Below are 19,224 nucleotides of genomic sequence, written 5' to 3' on the forward strand. Positions count from 1 at the left end.
TAATTCTGGTTTCTTGTTTTGCAAGAACATTGGGATCATTTCCCTAGGGAGTGCACATTTCTCATAATTCACCATGGCATTAAATCCAGTGAACCACTAAATACACTTTCCTCAATGAAACCAAAGATAGATGAACAAACATGAGCATGAAGTGGCGAGTGGGCAGGTGTACTTGTATGAGCCTTTCAAACTAATTCAGTCATAGAACTCAGTTGTTGCCTACTCATTGATGCCATGGATTTTGTCAGAGCTTAGTTCTGAGTTTACATGAAGTCGTACTCCCCACATCCCTTTCTGACTTGGAATGGACCTTGGTTTGGGGCTCAAAGACAGGCCCTCGATTTCTACCAAGACAGAAGCAGCCAAGCCACACCGATGGCAGAGCTGTGCCTTATCTATATCCTTTGGGTACTGACAGCTATTTCAAACACCATTAGAAAGAAGCTAGTTGGGGGCAGCTAAGTGGTGCAGTGGATAGAGCACTGGCCCTGGAGTCAGGAGGACCTGAGTTCAAATCCGGCCCCAGACACTTAACACTAGCTGTGTGACCCTGGGCAAGTCACTTAACCCCAATTGCCTCACCCCCAAAAAAAGTAGCTAGTCTAGAAACCAGCAGAGTTGTGGGTGTAGCTGAGGACCAAAGATCTAGAGCTATTATGAACCTCAGAACCTCTCATTCAACCCCCTCATTTTACAGTTTCCTGAGAATCCAGAAAGTTAAATGACTTCCCCAAAGTTACAAAGATAGACATCGGAGAGGCTCTGACCCAGGCTCTGAATCCAGAGTTGGCACTCATTTTACTGTGCCATGTTATTCTAATGTTTAGCTTTTGTTTGTCTGTGATTAAATTGGTGAACCTACAGGGGTGAGGAAGGAAACTTGATAAACCATGGGAATAGTCTGAGAAGTACTCAGGTAAATATTGGCATGGGCAAGTGAGAAAGGATAAATTACGCTGATGGCTGATATACTTTATGATTTGTTTTATCAGCATGCTTAAATAAATGACTTTCTTTAGGGACATCTGAAAGAGAAGATGCAAATGGAAACAAATGGATTGTTACCAACTTTGAAACTACTCCCCCAATGTCGACATATATAACTGCGTTTGCTGTGTGTGACTATGATTATGTCAATGCAACTGAAAGGGGCAAGGAGGTAAATAGATTTCTTAAGATATAGTAACAATGCATATTGACTATAGATATGTCAAGCCATTCTTGGTGCTCAGGGCAACCAACATATCCTGAGTGTATTTCTACACCCCCTTCCCTGTATACCTCCTAAGTTATCCTCAGGTATGGAATCCTGGGTTGGTCCTTTTCTTTGTCTTGGTGGGGAGGGGTGGTCAGGAAAGGATTAATGACATTAAAGAGCTACCACCCACCCTTCAATGGCAGATAACCACAGTAATGTAAACTGTTGCATTGTACTCGTTACACATGTTGACTACCCGCCACATTGACAGGTGTCCTGAGCTGCAAAACCGGCAAGTGCTATTCTAAAGCAGAGATATTAAATTCGAGATTGTCAGACATGGGCCAGCAAAACTCCAGAGTGCATCTGGAACCAGATTAAATTGTAGTTGGGAAATATTACCAAAGTAAGGACAAATACAAAATAATATAGATAATGTTAATTTGAGGTTTTGCAAGTCAAAATGCGGCTTGAGTTTGATACCACCTCCTTAAAGGCTTATGTTTGTGTCTCCAATGCTTGGCACAATGTCTGGCACATACTAAGCACTTTCTAAACATTTGCTTATTGATTAATATGTATGTCTCCATAGAGCTTACTTTTCAACCAGAGAACATCTCATTAACCCTACATCATTACTACCTACAAAGGCACTTTCAGAATTTACGAACTGGAACTATACAAGAATTTTCAAGTGAAGCCCCTAGAAATTCAATGGCAATTTCAGGGACTAGTTAGCCCAGTTCATTAGAGGCTGATGGTAATGAGGTTCAAGGACTTGGGTTCAGTTCTCAGGTAGGGGAGTTGCTGGGGAGAAAGAAGGGAAGTAGATGTGCTAGTGACCCTTCCCTAGCTTCCAATGAGCATAAATTGGTTTACTAAATTTGTTAATTGTCACTTTGGGGAAAGCAGAGAGCCTGGAGTTGAATAATGAGATTGAAAATAATTAAGTATCAGTGGCTGAGGTGACCTAAGAGAATCAGGGAAAGAGTATGGCAATGACAAGCCCAAGATGGCTAGGGGTCAGCGGGAGGGCCCCAAGCCAAGGTGCATTAGGTGTGAAACAATGGCCTGTCCAGGTTGGGTAGTACTGGTTAGAAAGAGAGAATGGTTAAAACACAAGGACCACCAAAGACAAACATCTATGTCACATTTTTAGCCGGTCTTTAATTTAGGGATAATATTTTTTAAAAGAGACTAATACAATAACACTGTAAGAATAAGTCTCCTTCAGAAAATAAGAGGAAGCATGGTAGAGTGGATAGAGAGTTGAACTCTGAACCAAGAACCTAGGTTCAAGTCCTGAGTCTTATATGAGTTTGGCTTTTTGATTGTAGACAAATGACAACCTCTCAGTACTTTAGGCAGCTCTTTAAAGTTTGCAGTTGTAGAGAAGATGCCAACCTGAATTGGTAGAAGGCATTTTCTTGCACAGATCTATTTCTTAACCTTTCTCTGGCATGCAAAGTGGAATTAGCTGAGAGATTACATACAGGTATAGGTACTCTTGGATTTTATGCATATATTTAAGTGCATCTATTTAACTATTTTGCAATTTTTTTCCTTCAGAAAGGGAGGAATCTGCTTAAAAAGAGATGACATTCTCTCAAAGCAGCATCACAGAAAACAGATTGTCCTATCAAATCCAAACAGATCATTCATCTTAATTTCTGCTTTTATTTATTTATTTTTTTAGGTGCGGATTTGGGCTCGAAAAGATGCAATTGCTAATGGGGAAGCGAACTTTGCTTTGACTATTGCGGGCCCTGTCTTCTCAAAGCTGGAAGATTTATTTAATGTCAGTTATCCTCTTCCAAAAATGGGTGAGAGAATCTTTCTGTTCTAAGTTGGTTTTTAGGTCTGATGCACATTGGTTAAAGGTCAAGGGGAAGCACCAGCCTAGGACCTGATGTGGCTCATTGCCACCATTTCCCATTTATTTCAGAGCTGACTGTCATGGAGCTCCTACCCCCAGAGCCTTTAGAAAGCAGCTCAGTCATAGGAATCATGTAAAATTGTGAGAGACATCATGGTTTAGTGGAAGGAACCCTGCAAAGAGAATCATGAGCCCTGGGTTCCATTCTTGTCTCACTATATGGCCTTGAGCAAGTCATTTTATGGGTCTGTATGGGCCTCAACTTCCTTTTATCTGTAAAATTGCAGTTGGATTTGATCTCTAAGGGTTCATTCCAGTTTAAAAACTCTATGTTTTAAGATGTTTATTATCAGTCAGTCAATGAGTAAACATTTATTAAACACCTAGTATGTGTGAGGTACTGTTTCAAGTGCTGGGGGTACAAAGAAAGGAAGGAGACAATCCCTTCTCTCAAGGAGCTCAAAGACTAATGGAGAGACAATTTGCAAAACAGCTATGTACAAATAAAATATACACGGGATAACTTGGAGGTAATCGATGGAGAAAAAGCATTAATATTAAGGAATCAGGAAAAACTTCCTGTAGAAGATTGGATTTTCGTGTGTGTATGTGTGTGTATTTATGTGTGTATTTGTTTAAGGAAGCCAAGGAGGCCAGGAGGTAGAGATGAAGACATCTTGTATAGCTTCAAAGTCTTGCTTTTTATAAGCACTCATTCCCTAACACCCTCTCTCTTGTACTCTTGAATCAGCCTGACCTATTACCCTTTCTCTTCCCCCTCTTCATTCTACTGACTTTTCCAATCCCTTTTTTTATGATGTTCCAGTTTTGGGTAGAGAATAGAATTTAAAGCAATATCATCTAATTTTACCCCTCATTTTATAGATCAGGAAGCTGATGCCCAGTCTCACAAATAGTATTTTTGGGGGGGCAATGAGGGTTAAGTGACTTGCTCAGGGTCACACAGCTAGTAAGTGTCAAATGTCTGAGGCCAGATTTGAACTCAGGTCCTCTTGAATCCAGGGCTGGTGCTTTATCCACTGTGCCACCTAGCTGCCCCCATTCTTTTGTTTGGATATAAATTGATGGAGGGGAGGGAACAAGGGAATTTCATGTGGGAAAAATGGAAAGCTCAAAGATAGAAAAGTGTCACAGACAAGTTTTGCCCAGAGACGAAAAGGAAAATGATCTTACTGCTGCAGAGAGGCTTTGGGTTGAAAGGTTGAGGAGGAAGTAGGAAGGAAGGACAATTGAGAAAGTGCCTTGAGAGCTAGGTTGAGGAGCTAAAATCTGATATGTTAGGCAACAGGGAGTCTTTGCATAGGGCAATATTTCCCAACTTAATTGATTTTCATAGTACAATAGGGAATAAATAAGAAAAGCATATCTTGTTATTCCATTAGGCAAAAATAACGAACATTGGGGCAGCTAGGTTGCTCAGTGGATAGAGCACCAGCCCTGGAGTAAGGAGTACCTGAGTTCAAATCCAGCCTCAGACACTTAACACTTACTAGCTGAGTGACCCTGGGCAAGTCACTTAACCCCAATTGCCTCACTAAAAAAAAAAAAAAAAGAATTTCATGTTCACTAGTTGGTCATTCAATGTTCATTTTTTTTTTTAGTGAGGCAATTGGGGTTAAGTGACTTGCCCAGGGTCACACAGCTAGTAATTGTTAAGTGTCTGAGGCTGTATTTGAACTCAGGTACTCCTGACTCCAGGGCCGGTGCTCTATCCACTGTGCTACCTTGTTGCCCCATGAACATGAAATTCTAATAATGTATGTGCAAGAACAAAATTTTCTATTTTTAAAAAGAGGTGATGGTTTTAATTTTTTTCCTTCCATTTAAATCCACTTAGATCTCATTGGGTTCCCTATTCTTGACCTGCAAGCAATGGAAAACTGGGGACTGATAACATTTGATGATCTTATGCTGGTGGAAGCAAAGAATGACCACCCAGAGAGAAAACTCATGATTTTGACCACAGTTACACATGAAGTTGCACATCAGGCATGTGGTAAAATGTTCTTTTCAAGTTTAATCTGCAAGTGTTCTGTAGCTTCTTTATAAAGGAAAAAGTCACCGTGTAATGTTACAGATGGTGGAGTAGAATCAGTGCTTTGATCTGTGTTGGCTAAAACTGGGATTTGAATGTGAATAAGGCAATGTCATTGACAGGAGCTTATGATCCAGTTAAATGTATATTTATTTTTGCATTTCCAACTGACTCCACAAATTTTGGTTAAGGAAAAATAACTTAAGCAGAATTAGAAAAATGTGTTTGTTTGTTTATTTTTAAAACTCCATCTTTGTAAGAAAGTGCATTCAGAGTGGCTATTGACCTGAATCTAAATACAAGTAGTCCATAGTTATAGACTTTTACTCTTCAGAAAATGGTATGTGAGTAGAAGGCAAAAGACTTATAAATGTCCATGAAGAAGGCAACAATTAAATTAATCCTTGGGGTTCTGAAAGAAGAGTCGATGATGAGACTCTTGTCATTGTGTCATTATTCCTAATGTTGGTTTGAGAAACTGAGGGTTTTTTTGGATATTTTTTTGCATACTGGCTCAGATTCACACCCAGACCTTTGCTCATGGAGCATTAAGAACAGTTTTTCAGTGAAATTCATCCCAACTATGAACTTGATACCTCCCTAAGAAGGTGTGAAAAGTTGTGTGCGGATGAAATTGTAGAGGACACAGTTTAAGGGGTCAATATGAAGTCTAATCAATATCCCCAAATTTCCATTTGGGAATCTAACAGTCATGGATGTTGTTATAGAACCCACACTGCCAGATATTAATACATCACATCTGTTTTAGGAATTTGATTACATATCACAAGATGCATTGGCTGGTTTGGAAAACTGTTTTATTATTTCCCTAGTTCTATCATCTGTTGACATTTTCTTTTTGTTAAGCGCAAAAAGAAAATAATTATAGGAGAGCCCCTAATATTCATAATGAACAGCTAGGTGTGAGAGTACCAGGCCTGGAGTCAGGAAGATCAAATCTGGCCTCAGACACTTACTAGCTGGGTGACCCTGGGCAAGTCACTTAATCCCTATTTGCCTCAGTTCCTTATCTGTAAAATGGGGACACGCTGGAAAAGGAAATGGCAAACCACTCCAGTATCTTTATCAAGAAAATCCATGGGGTTTCATAGTCAGACATGACTGAATGACGAAACAACAATATTTATAAGAACAATATCCCACATGCAAGGTTATACAAGTTTGCATACAATACAGATCAACTCACGTCTTTTTTTTTTCTTTTTCTTTTTCTTTTTTTTTTTTTGTGGGGCAATGTGGGTTAAGTGACTTGCCCAGGGTCACACAGCTAGTAAGTGTCAAGTGTCTGAGGCCGGATTTGAACTCAGGTGCTCTATATACTGCACCACGTAGCTGTCCCTTCAACTCATGTCTCTTGAAATCTAACAATTACATACAATAAAATAGTCTGATTTATACCATAAAGCAAGTTTCTATAGTTCTCCAACACCTATTCCATAAAGGGGTTCCATTGTAATGGAGGGATATCTTGGTATAGAGGAGAAAGAGCTGAGCCCAGTCAGGAAGCCTGGGTTCAAAGACCTGCTTCTGACACATACTAGCCATGTGATATAGGCAAGACACTTAATCTCACAGTGCCTCAGGCAACTCTTTAAATCGCAGACTTAAGACACTTGTCTGCAAATTATAAATGAGTTGATGATATTCACCATTGGAAGGAATTTTTATATCAGGAGATCTTTATAGCTAGGAAATCACAGATTTGAACAAAAAAGAAAAGTGAACAAGTGTGTGGGGGTGTGGAGTGGGTCCTGAGAATATTTCATTTAAAACTGATCATTTTAAAATAAAAACAAACAAATCATTGGACATGCTTTTAAAAATGTCCAGATCTCAAGGGAATGTTTTAGTACTAATTACTACAATGTTGAAAACATGTTGAAAACATAGGGGGTTTTAAATTGCATTTTTAGATTCTTTCTACATACCAAGTAAAGCCAAAATATTTCTTGGTGTTATACACATACTGAATGAAAAAAATACAGAGACCTGAATATGAATGAAATGTAAGATTTTTTTTTTCTTTTTCTCCATATCCATAGTGGTTTGGAAACTTAGTTACCACGAAGTGGTGGAATGATATTTGGCTCAATGAAGGATTTGCAACTTATTTTGAGTATCATACGGCTAAACACTTCAATCCTCGAATATCGAAAGTAAGTGTTCTGTTCAATTTCTGAGTATTTGTTGAAGTTACCAATCTATAAGTTTATTGAAATCTTAGACTACTTTTATTATATCTATATTATTTAAGTGCATATGAATAGCCAATAATACTACATAATTTTGAATTTTTTTCCATGTTGACTAAATGAAGAAATTCTCTTGACCATCTAAATCTAATTTGTTCAATGATAGCTGACATTTACATCACACTTTAAAGTTTAAGAAGGGCTTTACAGATATTATCTCAGAGCCTCACAACAACCTGGGGAGGCAGGTGCTATTATTATTTACATTTTACAGATGAAGAAACTGAGGCAGACAGAGGTCAAGGGACTTCCCCAGGGTCACACAGCTAATAAGTGTTTGAGGCCAAATCTGAACTTGGGTCTTCCAGAAGAGGTCTGCTGTTCTAACCATTGTGTTACCTGGCTGCTTCAGGCCTGCCTCTGACACATTAGGTGTGTGATCCTGAGCAAATCACTTAACCTCTCATGGTTTCCAAGAACCTTTAAGAGTATAAGTGACAGAAAAGTCCCAACCTGTAGAGAGAGTTCCCCCAATGGGAGTTCTCATTCTCAATGATGTCATAGGTCCATTAAAAGAAGGAAAGAAAGAAAGAAGGAAGGAAGGAAAGAAAACACAAAACATTTTTGATATATTATTGTATCTTAACATGAAATGCTTTTAATGTGTACATGATGAAGTCAATTTGATTTATTTGAATTTCACTTGTCAAAAATATTATGCTATAATAATATATTGTGAGACAGGCTTAATGTCCCAATTATAGTTCTCCTACTCTATCCTCTTGTCCTGCTTTTTCTTGGCCCCATTGACCATTCATTCTCAAGCCACTCCCCTGGTAGGTTAGCTATTGGAATAAAATGAAGCACTTCCAGAGTATTTAAGAGTTAACAAATGAAGATTTACTAACCTATGGCAAGGAAAGGCTATTCAACATGGATAGGCATTTAAGCTGATTCAGCTAAGAAGGTCCCTGGCCTGGGCTGCCCATCATTTTCCTCTGGCCAAACATTGGAGAAAGCTCCTGGAGCTCCTCATGGTTGGTTTGTGACCAGGAGATGATGTCAACAGTCCTGAGCCTTTAGTCCCCCGAGCGAACCAAATTTTGAGAATAGATTTCAAAACCCTTTAATGAAAAACTAATGTAACTAGCAGGAGTTAGGATATTGTTCCTACTAAACCTATCTTCCTTCTTTAACACTAACCACTCTCAATCTCTTACACTGATTTTACCTCTTTTTCCATCTCCTTTTCTGGATCTCTTTTGCCTCCTGCCTTTTTTACTGTGGGAGTCCTCCAAGATTCCATCCTTGGCCCTCTGTTCTTTTCCTTTTGCTGGATCTTCTTTCTTCTCGTCTTTGAAGATCTTTGGTAAGTTGTCTTGTCCTCTCCAGGTTACACAATAGTCAGGGAAAGATAATGATGGCCTGAACTAACGGTAGCTGTGAGAGCAGTTAAGAAAGGGATGGACACAAGAGATGCTGAGGAGATAGAAGCAACAAGATTTGGCAACTGAATGTGGGGTAAAGGAGAGTCAAAGGAGAGTCAAAGATGGTGCCAAAGTATGAAAATTGGATGGCAGCAAGGATAGTGGTACCTTCAGCTGAAATAGGGAAGTTCTAAAAAGGGATGATTTTTGTGGGGGGAAAGATGAGTTCTGTTTGGCATTGTTGAATCTTCAAGCTTGAAGTGTCCAATAGACAATTGGTAATGTGGGACTAGAGCTCAGGATGGAGACTGGAGCTTGATATGTAGATATGGGAATCATTCACATAGAGATGATAATTTAGAGACATTAGAGACAATGGGGTCAAAAAAGTGAGAAAACTGTAACAGAAAAGAGGTAAGGACCAGAATAGATCCGTAGGGCAAACCCCCAGCTATGGAATGTGTGTACATATAATAAGCCCATAAATGAGAATGAGAAGTAGTGACTAGACAGGTAAGAGGAAAACTAGGAAAGAACAGTGTCATAAAATCCTAAAGAAAAGAAAGTATCCAAGAGGAGACAGTGATCAGAAGTGTCAAGTGCAGCAAAAAAAGTCAGTTTTGCAATTAGTAACTCTGAAGAGAGCGGTTTCTTGAGTGAAGAAGTACAATTGCAAAAGACTGAGAAGTGAGTGAGAGGAAGTGGAGGCACTTAACTTAGATGCATTTTCTAGGGTTTTGAGGAGGGGAAAAGGCACCTTGAGGAGATGGGTGGGTGTGGTCAGAGTTTGTTTTTCAAATTGTTGTTTTTGTTCTTAAGGATAGGGGAGACTTGGCCATATTTGAAGATAAGAACCCATATACTAGGGAGAAGTTGACTATTCCAGAGAGAAAACAGGAATGACTGAGGTGGCAGTATGTTGGAGGAGATTGGAGAAGACAAGATCAAGGGCACATTACAAGGGGTAGACCTTGGCAAAGAGAAAGGACATTTCATTATCAGAGACTGGGGAAAAGGAGGAGAGAGTGAGAGACAATGTCAACTAGTTTCAAGATAAAGAGAATGGGAAAAGAGGGAGCTCTCAACAGCTGGCCTCTATTTTCACAGGAAAGTATAAATCAAGGTCTTTAGCTGAGAGGATGGGGAAAGGATGAGGTGTGGAAGGTTTGAGGGGAGAAGAGAATGTTTAGAATAGCCCTGTGAGGACTGGGATGCAGATTCCATTAAAGAGTAAAAGGATTGCCCTGTTGAAGTGAGGGCCCAGTTGAGGTTAAATAACATAAATTTATAATAGATCCAGTCAATTTGGTTGGACTTCTTCCAGTTATCTTGAGCAGCACCTGAGTAGGAGCAAATGAGGCAGATGGTAACAAAATATTTTTACTTTTACAATTTTTAAAATTTATTTAAAATTTTTGTTTTCAGTTCCAAATTCCCTCCTTTCCATCACCTCTCCCCCATCTATTGAGAAGGCAAGAAATACAATACCCATTATACATATGGAGTCATGCAAAATATTTGTACATTACTCATGTTGTGAAAAAAAATCAAGAAAAGGAAAGAGAAAAAATGTGCTTCAATCTGCACTCATAGTCCATCAGTTCTCTATTTGGAGGTAGATAGATAACATTGAGAATAATTCAGGATTGGGATTAGGGAAGATATGGATGGTGGTATAAGAGGGCAAGGGATTTGAGAATAGAAGATAGCATGGACTAAACTGCAATCTACAATCAAGACTGGGAAAGAAGGAAAGCACAAGAATATTCCATTACATTCATATGCCATAATTTGTTCAACCATTCTCCATTTAATGAATATCCCCTTACATAATAGCTCTTTGCCACCACAAAAGAGTAGCTATAAATATATTTGTACAGAGGGGACTAAATCTCCTTTTTTAATCTTCTTTAGTAGTAGTATTAATGGATCAAAGGGTATATACATTTCAGTAACTTTGGGGCCATAGTTCCAAACTGTCAGGTTTCCAGAGTTAGCTTCACCAACAGGGCATTAATATTGCCTATTTTCTTGCAGCTACTCCAACATTCAACATTTTCCTTTTTTTTAATCGACTTGACCAGTCTGATAGGTATGAGGCAGAACTTAAGAGTTGCATTTACATTTCTCTAATTAGTGTTTGGGGGTAGTTTTACATGGCCATTGATCACTTTTATTTCTTTTGTAGAAAACTGCCTCTTTATGACCATGGACCATTTATCAATTGGGAAATGGCTCTTATAAATTTGAATGAGTTCCTTATATATTTTGGAAATGAGACTTTTAACAGAGAAACATTCTTGAAGAGTGTGCATTAGCAGGTGTTCAGATAGTTAAAATTCCTTATCATTCTAATACTATGTTTCTATGGCACATTTTTTTCTAAATTTTCTATGTCCCATTTCCTAATTCTTCATCTATTTCCTCCTCTTCCCTAGGGAGTCTGAAACATACTACTTCTTTTTTCTACCTGTTTATCCTCACACAAATGTTCACCATTATATTTCTCCCCTGAAGGGAGAAGAAATATTCATATGAGTATATGATTTTAATATATGAAAGGCAGCATGACCTAGAGCCTTGAGTTGGAAGACTTGGTTGGTATTTGAAATCTGCTTGAGACACCTAGCTCGATTGTGTGATCATAGCATTTCAGGAAATCATTCAAAGTCTGTTTTCTCATTTTGGAAAGATAATAATCCTTGCATTATTGCAAGACTGTTGTGAGGAAAAGTCTTTGCAAATCTTAAAGTACTATATAAATGTGAGCCAGTAGCAATAGTACACAGTAATAATCCACACCTCCTTTTATCTATTTTGTTCTTTTTATCTGATATCCAGACCCAGAGCCAAATTAGTCCTGAGTCCCATCCTGCCAGATGTATCTTGGTGATGTTTTTTGAGATTAAATTGGCAACCATGTTTAAAAATTTGCTCTTCCACCCCATTTATCCCACCCCCAACTTTGTGCATTTCTATATAGACACCTTAGGGCATAGATTATTAACTTCTTATATATTTTCTCTTATGAATCAATGGTCCAGTCATTTGCTCTTCTTTCTATATTGTATTTGGTGCTCTCTATTTCTTTATATCTAGATCTATATCAATATGCCCTCTATTATCTATCTCTTTACTTACTCTATAGGCTTGTCAGATGTACATGGGTTCTTCCTTTCCCTTTTCGGGGGTGCTATTCACAAATCTCTAGATGAATGTATTTTTTTTTTTGGTGAGGCAATTGGGGTTAAGTGACTTGCCCAGGGTCACACAGCTAGTTAAGTGTCTGAGGCCAGATTTGAACTCAGGTCCTCCTGACTCCAGGGCCGGTGCTCTATCCACTGTGACACCTAGCTGCACCCAGATGAATGTATTTTTATCAGTCCTTGTTGAGATACACTCCATCTCTTACAAAGAACCCATAATTTCTGTATTTTAAGTTGTTTCCCGGACATTCAAATCTCATACTCATACAGTAATCTCAGGCAATTTTCGCTTTCCAAATCTGCCTTTCTCTTTCCATCCCCCTATACTTGATCACTGGTAGTGATAAAAATATCACCTGTACCCCACGAGATCTTCAGCTTTTTGCCTAGGGCTTCATGATCATTAGCAATAGTTCTTCTTATGTTCCTTCTAGTACAGGGATTCTTTACTTGGGGTCTATAAAACCTCAAGAATTCTGTGGGTAGATTTGGGGGTGGGGCATGAACTTGGATGGGAAAATTTATGTTTTCATTTTTGCTCTCTAACTGAAATTGAGCATTTCCTTCAATTATTTAAAAACAGTATTCTAAGAAGGTATCTATAGAATTCACTAGACTGTTAAAGGGGGTCCATGACACACAAAATAGGTTAAGAACTCCTATTTTAATAATATCATTTCCTTCCCTCCCCTTGCCCCACAAGTCACCAGAAGTGGGTAGTGATTTTGACAGTTCTTAGAAGAGATTTTCCATCCTATCTTGGATACATGGCTCAAGAATACAGTTGACATCCTTGTTGTTTATACAATAAATAGTCAATAGTTCCCTCAAAACCCCTCAGAGTGGATTCACCAATCACTACCATGCTCCTGTTGAAATATTATTGGGTTACCTTTCACTTGATGACAACTGTGGCTCCACATAGTTATTCCTACTTTGTCTGGAGATGATATAAGAGACTCAGCCCTCTACTAAGGCTCCCAATATTAGATGGTCCATCTTTTCCACCATCTGTTTCACATCCTTCTGTCCTTTGTCCTTCTGAGACAGGAATCCCCTCTGCCTTTTTTCTTTGTTTCCTGCTTGAAATACTTCATTTTCCCTGATAACCTGAAGTGCAGAAAGATATTCTTATATCTTTTTTTACTTTCTCATCTAGAATAGTAAAATTCTCTCTATTCTCTCTAGCACATAGGTTTTACATGTTATTGCCAAAACAGTCAACCACTAAGGAAGGGCCTACTATGTGCCAGCTTGTGCTAGGTGCTAGAGATGCAAAGAAAGGCAAAAAAGACCACAGAAGTTCCCAGTCTAATGGGAGGTGACAACATGAAAACAACTGTGTAAAACAAGATATAGACAGGATAAATTGGAGAAAATGAACAGAGGGAAGGCAGTAAATAAGTTGGTTCAAGAAAGGCTTCTCATACAAGAGGGGATTTTAGCTGGGAAATGAAGGAAGTCAGGCATACTTTCTGCCAGTCACAGCCCGCTATATTTGCATGAAATAAACTCCACAGGCCTTTGTCTTTTTCATTGCCCTTTTGGCTAATCCTTGTGCATGGCTGCCTGCTGTGCAAAACTACCAATTTGCTAGATATGAGATGTAAATATGAGATCCATCCATCTGCCTTGTTTCACTTCGCTCCTCATTTCTAGGTATTTTCTGGCCCTGTTGAAGCATCAGCCTTAATTTATTTAGTTACCAGATGAACAGAAGATATAAGGACACATGATAAGATCTAATTACTTAATGAAATCAATAACCCATCGTTCACTTTGCTTCTATTCTCTAGAAACTTGCTTTTCGTTCCCTTGATGCTGAGATTTCTGGCCTACTTAGGGAGAGAGAAGAGACTTTATTTAAGACGTTTACTAGAATTTCTATGTCAGAGAGACAATTATTTATATATAATACTCTAACATGCAGAATATTATTGCCCTGCAGTGATATCACTATCTGGCTACGTTTCAGAAATTTTGGATTTCATGTTCTTGGAGCTAATTTGATTTTTGCTTTTCAAGTTTCAGAATGAATTCTTTTATCACTATCATATGAGAATCGTTTTCAACGAAGATCATGCAATGATGTACCGAACTATATCTTCAGAAGTCAGAAATTACACAAAAACAAGTGAAATCAGTGGACTCTTTGACAAGTATATTTATCAAAAGGTAAATTCAATTCTTGCTGTCATTCTGTTATATACTTATTCAGAAGACTGGTTAAAAGATGGGTTTGATAGTTCACTATGCAAATTGGCTACTGTAGAAATTTCACTGCAGAAGATGTACCTCAAATTAAGCAATAGATGATCTCCTGACAAAGTTAGGAACAAACTGATTTTTTAAAAACAAATATAATCAATAATAATAGCTAGCATTTTATAGTGCCTTAAGGGATGAAAAGCACTTTATATATGTAATCTCTTTGCATCCTTACAAAAACTATGCAAGATAAGTGCTATATTTATCCCTTTTTTACATATAAGGGAAGGGAGATGAAAGCAGTTAAGGGACTTACCCAGGGATACATAGCTAGTAATTGTCTGAGGCAGGATTTGAACTAGTCTTCTGGACTGGAAATCCACTTCTGTGCCTATACCATACAGCCTCCTTACAGAATACCTACTAAATATGTACTTAGCACTAATTACAAATGTTCTAAAGCAAAGCTTCTTAAACTGTGGGTTGCAACCCCATATGGGGTCATGCAACTGAATGTGGGGGGGTCATGAAAAATTTGGTAATAATAAAAGGTTATGTATACCTCTTTAATATGTCTATATAACCAAGGTCATGTAAAAATTTCCCTGGTGAAAAGGGGTCACGAGTGGAAAAGTTTGAGAAGCCCTTTGAGAATCCCTGTTCTATAAAGCAGCTTGTTATTTAAAGGAAATGTATAATACGTTGTAAGGTAGAGAATCTTTTTATGAAGTAAACAATGAACAGCTCTTTTGCCATTTTAATTTTTGTAAGCTAGGTTTTCTTTAAGTATAGGACACTTGAAGTTTAAACTTCCACTCAAGGATCACTTTAGATCACTTTTTTTTTTGGGGGGCAGGGCAATGGGGGTTAAGTGACTTGCCCAGGGTCACACAGCTAGTAAGTGTCAAGTGTCTGAGGCCGGATTTGAACTCAGGTCCTCCTGAATCCAGGGCCGGTGCTTTATCCACTGCGCCACCTAGCCGCCCCCTAGGCATTTTTTAAAAGATAATATGGACACTGAGAGGAAAAACAACTCATTTTTTGCATGTGCTGAGTACTCAGGCATTTGATTATATTTACAAAATGACTGTTGTTGGTTCACAAATACTTAGTTTTACTCAAATAATGTCCCCTGATTTTCTTCTTGTGTTTTCAGGGAGGTTGTATAATCCGGATGCTTTCAAATTTTCTCAGTGAGAATCTGTTTATTAGTGGACTCAAAGTAAGTCTGGAAAAACTGGTTTCCTGAAGAATGAGTGTTGCTTTTTGGTATCTGCTATCATTTTTTAAATCATAACTTCTATTTCTCTGCAGACATATTTGAAAACATTTGCATTCTCAAATGCTGAACAAGATGATCTGTGGAATCATCTTCAAATGGTACTTTTCCTTCTTTTTTTACTTGTATCATCTTTAATATGCCCAGCGATTTGTTGTTTTCTGTGAATGAATGAATGAATGAATGAATGAATGAATGAAAAAAACATTTATTAAGCCCTGTGTACTGGGTGGGGGCATAAATAGAAAAATAAGACAGCCCCTACTCTCTAGGAGCTCAAATTCTAGTGGGGAAGATAGCATATGAATTATTTCATCTGCAAGTCAGATAAAAATTCCTATGGTCCTAATGGTAGCAATTTGGTATGGTGTAGTACTCTAAGATCCAGAAGCTGCATATAGAGTTTCATTTATATCAAAAGACGTTAGAAGAATGATGTCAGGATGTATATAAGGAAAGACCACTTGGCACTGATTATTCAAGAAATCCAGGGTCTAAATCCAGGTCTAGGGTTTGACACAGAACCTAGATGTGATGAATATTGGGTAGGATATCAATGGAAGTTCTTAAAGACGATGCTTTGCTAAACATTGTTGCATCATATTTGTATGATTTTGTGTTTTTCAAAAATAGGCTCTCGACAACCAGACTGAAGTTCTTTTGCCAGCATCAGTAAAAACCATAATGGACAAATGGACACACCAGGCTGGATATCCGGTTATAACATTAGATATGTCTACTGGCAGGGTCAACCAGGAACCGTTTTTACTTGCTTATGACAAAACACAGACTTCTTTCATCCACAAGTATATTGGCTTGCCTTTATTATATCTTTCTTTGGGATTAAGTTCTGCTCAGATGGGAAGCTGGTGCTAGAGATGAGAAAGGATTACCCTTATTATATACTATGAACCCTCTTGGGTTTTGGAGGCAGTTTGTTACTTTGTAGGCCATGGGGTAGGGTCCTCTCCCTGTAGGGCTGAACATGGTCAGCATGGGTATGGGATTGAGACATAATTCTTCCTTTGGGGGTCAATTTGAAGTGAACCTAGAGGCACACAAATCAGTTTAGACATTTAACTAGAGGGTAGCTAGGTGGCACAGTGGATAAAGCACCTGCCCTGGATTCAGGGGGACTTGAGTTCACATCTGGACTCAGACACTTGACACTTACTAGCTGTGTGACCCTGGGCAAGTCACTTTATAAACCCTGATTGCCCTGCAAAAAAAAAAAAAGAGGGGGCAGCTAGGTGGAACAGTGGATAAAGCACTGGCCCTGGATTCAGGAGGACCTGAGTTCAAATCCAGTCTCAGGCACTTGACATGTATGAGCTGTGTGACTCTGGGCAAGTTACTTAACCCTCATTGCCCCCCCCCAAAAAAAAAGGGAGAGGGAGAAATTTAACTACATCGCCCCCTCCTTTGGACTGCAATATTAATCACAGGGGGCTAGAGGCAGCACTGTAGAGAGATATGAGACTGACCATAGTTTACTTTTTTTGTTTTGCTTTGATGAGGCAATTGGGGTTAAGTGACTTGCCCAGGGCCACACAGCTAGTAAGTGTCAAGTGTCTGAGGCCGGATTTGAACTCAGGTCCTCTTGAATCCAGAGCCAGTGCTTTATCCACTGCGCCACATAGCTGCCTCCATAGTTTGCTTTTGCTGAGAGACAAAAGGTTCTCTTCGAAAGAAGATGCAGGAAACTAGTCTTTCTTCCCTGAACACTATTCTAAGGAGTAACAATGAGAGTGCAGTAAACAAATATAAAGGAAGACACAGATGACTGGAATTTGAGAATGTTCATTACCATTTCTTGAGCTGGGTTTTGAACTGGTAAGTTCAAGTTCACGGCACTGACATGGTTTTGTTTCTCAATTCCAACTATTATAAAATGGTGATACTAATGAATAAATTTCAGTTAAATTTCAGTGGGCATTGTCCCCATTCTGATCAGTGCCTATTAAGGGAGTTGTTTTAACTGCATCCTATAGAATGCAAAATAGGCAGGTATTACCTGTATTGTTTCTTTCAGACCTCTCTATATAGGAATAGTAAGATCTTTGAGAAGAGACAGAAACTTTAATTATAGTTATGCAAATTAGCTGAGTCCTACAGAAACCTTGAGTAAGAATTTTAACAAGAAGGCAGAATCTGTGAAGTACAAATATTGTATTTCTTCAGAAGATTGGCATTTATTCATTTGTCATTGGAGAAATAACTCTTCTTATAAATGAATATGGGAAGCCCTAGTGAATATTTTTCAGATATATAGAGTTTTGCAGCTATTGGTAAGACTGATTTCTTTTCTTCCTAACTAACTCCATTGTGGGGGAGGGGAAGGGGATCTAACTCAATCCCATTCAACAAATATTTGGGGGGAGCCTAGTACATGCTAGGTACTATAAAGGGATACAATGATGAACAAGATAGTCCCCTGTCTTTCAAGTATCTTACAATCTAGTTGTCACAGGTGTTTTTGCTATGTCAGCAGCTGACTGGCATCCTTCAGGGAAGTCAGCTAGCTGAGTATGTAGCATAAACCCCATTTGGAAATTAGGCTGCAAAAATACTGTGTGGATAGCTTTCCTAAGAGTGTCTTTAGTTGGCTTTCTAGCTTATAACTAAGTATGACAAAGTATAAAGTCAGAAGAAGAAAGTCTGATGGAATGAGCAGAAGAAATACAAATAAAAGGCAGGATGCCTTGGCAGAAGGGTAGCAACATCATGAAGGCAAAGGGGAGTCAGGAAGAGCTGAGATTTGGAGGTCTTTATTCTATCTTCTCTTTTAATATTTCATTTAGTATTCATTTAGAATGTATTTTATTTTATATGAAAATTAACCAAATATTCATTTTTCCTCCAATTAGTAACACATGGAATGTTCCTATTGTTTGGATGAAAAATGGAATTGTACAACCATTAGTCTGGCTAGATAATAGCAGCCGTAAGTATATTCCTCCCTCACTTTCTTTTAAAAAAATAGTTCTCATATATAAATGCAGAAAATAAAAATTTGAAGTCAATTGCTTTTGGAAAGTATCTCTTTGAAAACTAAAATAGGATGTAAATCTGCAATGGGAATATAATTTTAATTGAAAAGTATTGTGTATGCAAAAAAAAAAAGACAATTCAATAGAGTTTTCTATTTTAATCAAGCAAGAATCCACTGAGTTACCAGCTCTGCTGTCTCTGCTTTGGTACATCTGTGGTTTAGAACTGATAATGCATAAATGTAAGTATGTACATTAAATACTGATGAGAAACTATGTTTAAAAACAATATTTAAAAATCTACTTTTGCAGAAGTATTTCCTGAAATGCAACTATCAGATCCAGAACATGACTGGGTGCTTTTAAATTTGAATGCAACTGGATATTATATGGTTAATTATGGTCAATTGGGTTGGAAGAAAATAAGTTCCATGCTTCAAAAAGACCCAAAGGTAAGAAATCAACTTTGACTTTTTGTACAGTAATTTTTTTTTTTTTTTAGTGAGGCAATTGGGGTCAAGTGACTTGCCCAGGGTCACACAGCTAGTAAGTGTTAAGTGTCTGAGGCCGGATTTGAACTCAGGTACTCCTGACTCCAGGGCCAGTGCTCTATCCACTGCGCCACCTAGCTGCCCCTACAGTAATTATATAAACAATGTGTTCTGTTCTTTTTATCTGTTGGAGGCTAGGTAGGAGTTCTATTCTGGGGTCTCTGAACTTTACCAAAAATTCTGATAACAGTATTTCATTAATTGGTTTCCTTTGAAATCC

At 38.3% G+C, this 19,224-nt stretch overlaps 1 protein-coding gene across 1 annotated transcript in view; it reads left to right on the forward strand.

Moving 5' to 3' along the window:
* LVRN (laeverin) overlaps positions 1-19,224 on the forward strand; it is a 57,759-nt gene that overhangs the window by 11,776 nt on the left and 26,759 nt on the right. Inside the window, exons 3-12 of the mRNA XM_043997771.1 lie at positions 1,020-1,159; positions 2,895-3,021; positions 4,933-5,084; positions 7,194-7,307; positions 14,002-14,151; positions 15,341-15,406; positions 15,499-15,564; positions 16,097-16,269; positions 18,331-18,407; positions 18,766-18,905. Of these exons, the coding sequence (XP_043853706.1) occupies positions 1,020-1,159; positions 2,895-3,021; positions 4,933-5,084; positions 7,194-7,307; positions 14,002-14,151; positions 15,341-15,406; positions 15,499-15,564; positions 16,097-16,269; positions 18,331-18,407; positions 18,766-18,905 (1,205 nt within the window). The remainder of the gene's footprint in view (positions 1-1,019; positions 1,160-2,894; positions 3,022-4,932; positions 5,085-7,193; positions 7,308-14,001; positions 14,152-15,340; positions 15,407-15,498; positions 15,565-16,096; positions 16,270-18,330; positions 18,408-18,765; positions 18,906-19,224) is intronic.

This window comes from Dromiciops gliroides, chromosome 1 (genome assembly GCF_019393635.1).
Source record: "Dromiciops gliroides isolate mDroGli1 chromosome 1, mDroGli1.pri, whole genome shotgun sequence".
Taxonomy (NCBI): domain Eukaryota; kingdom Metazoa; phylum Chordata; class Mammalia; order Microbiotheria; family Microbiotheriidae; genus Dromiciops; species Dromiciops gliroides.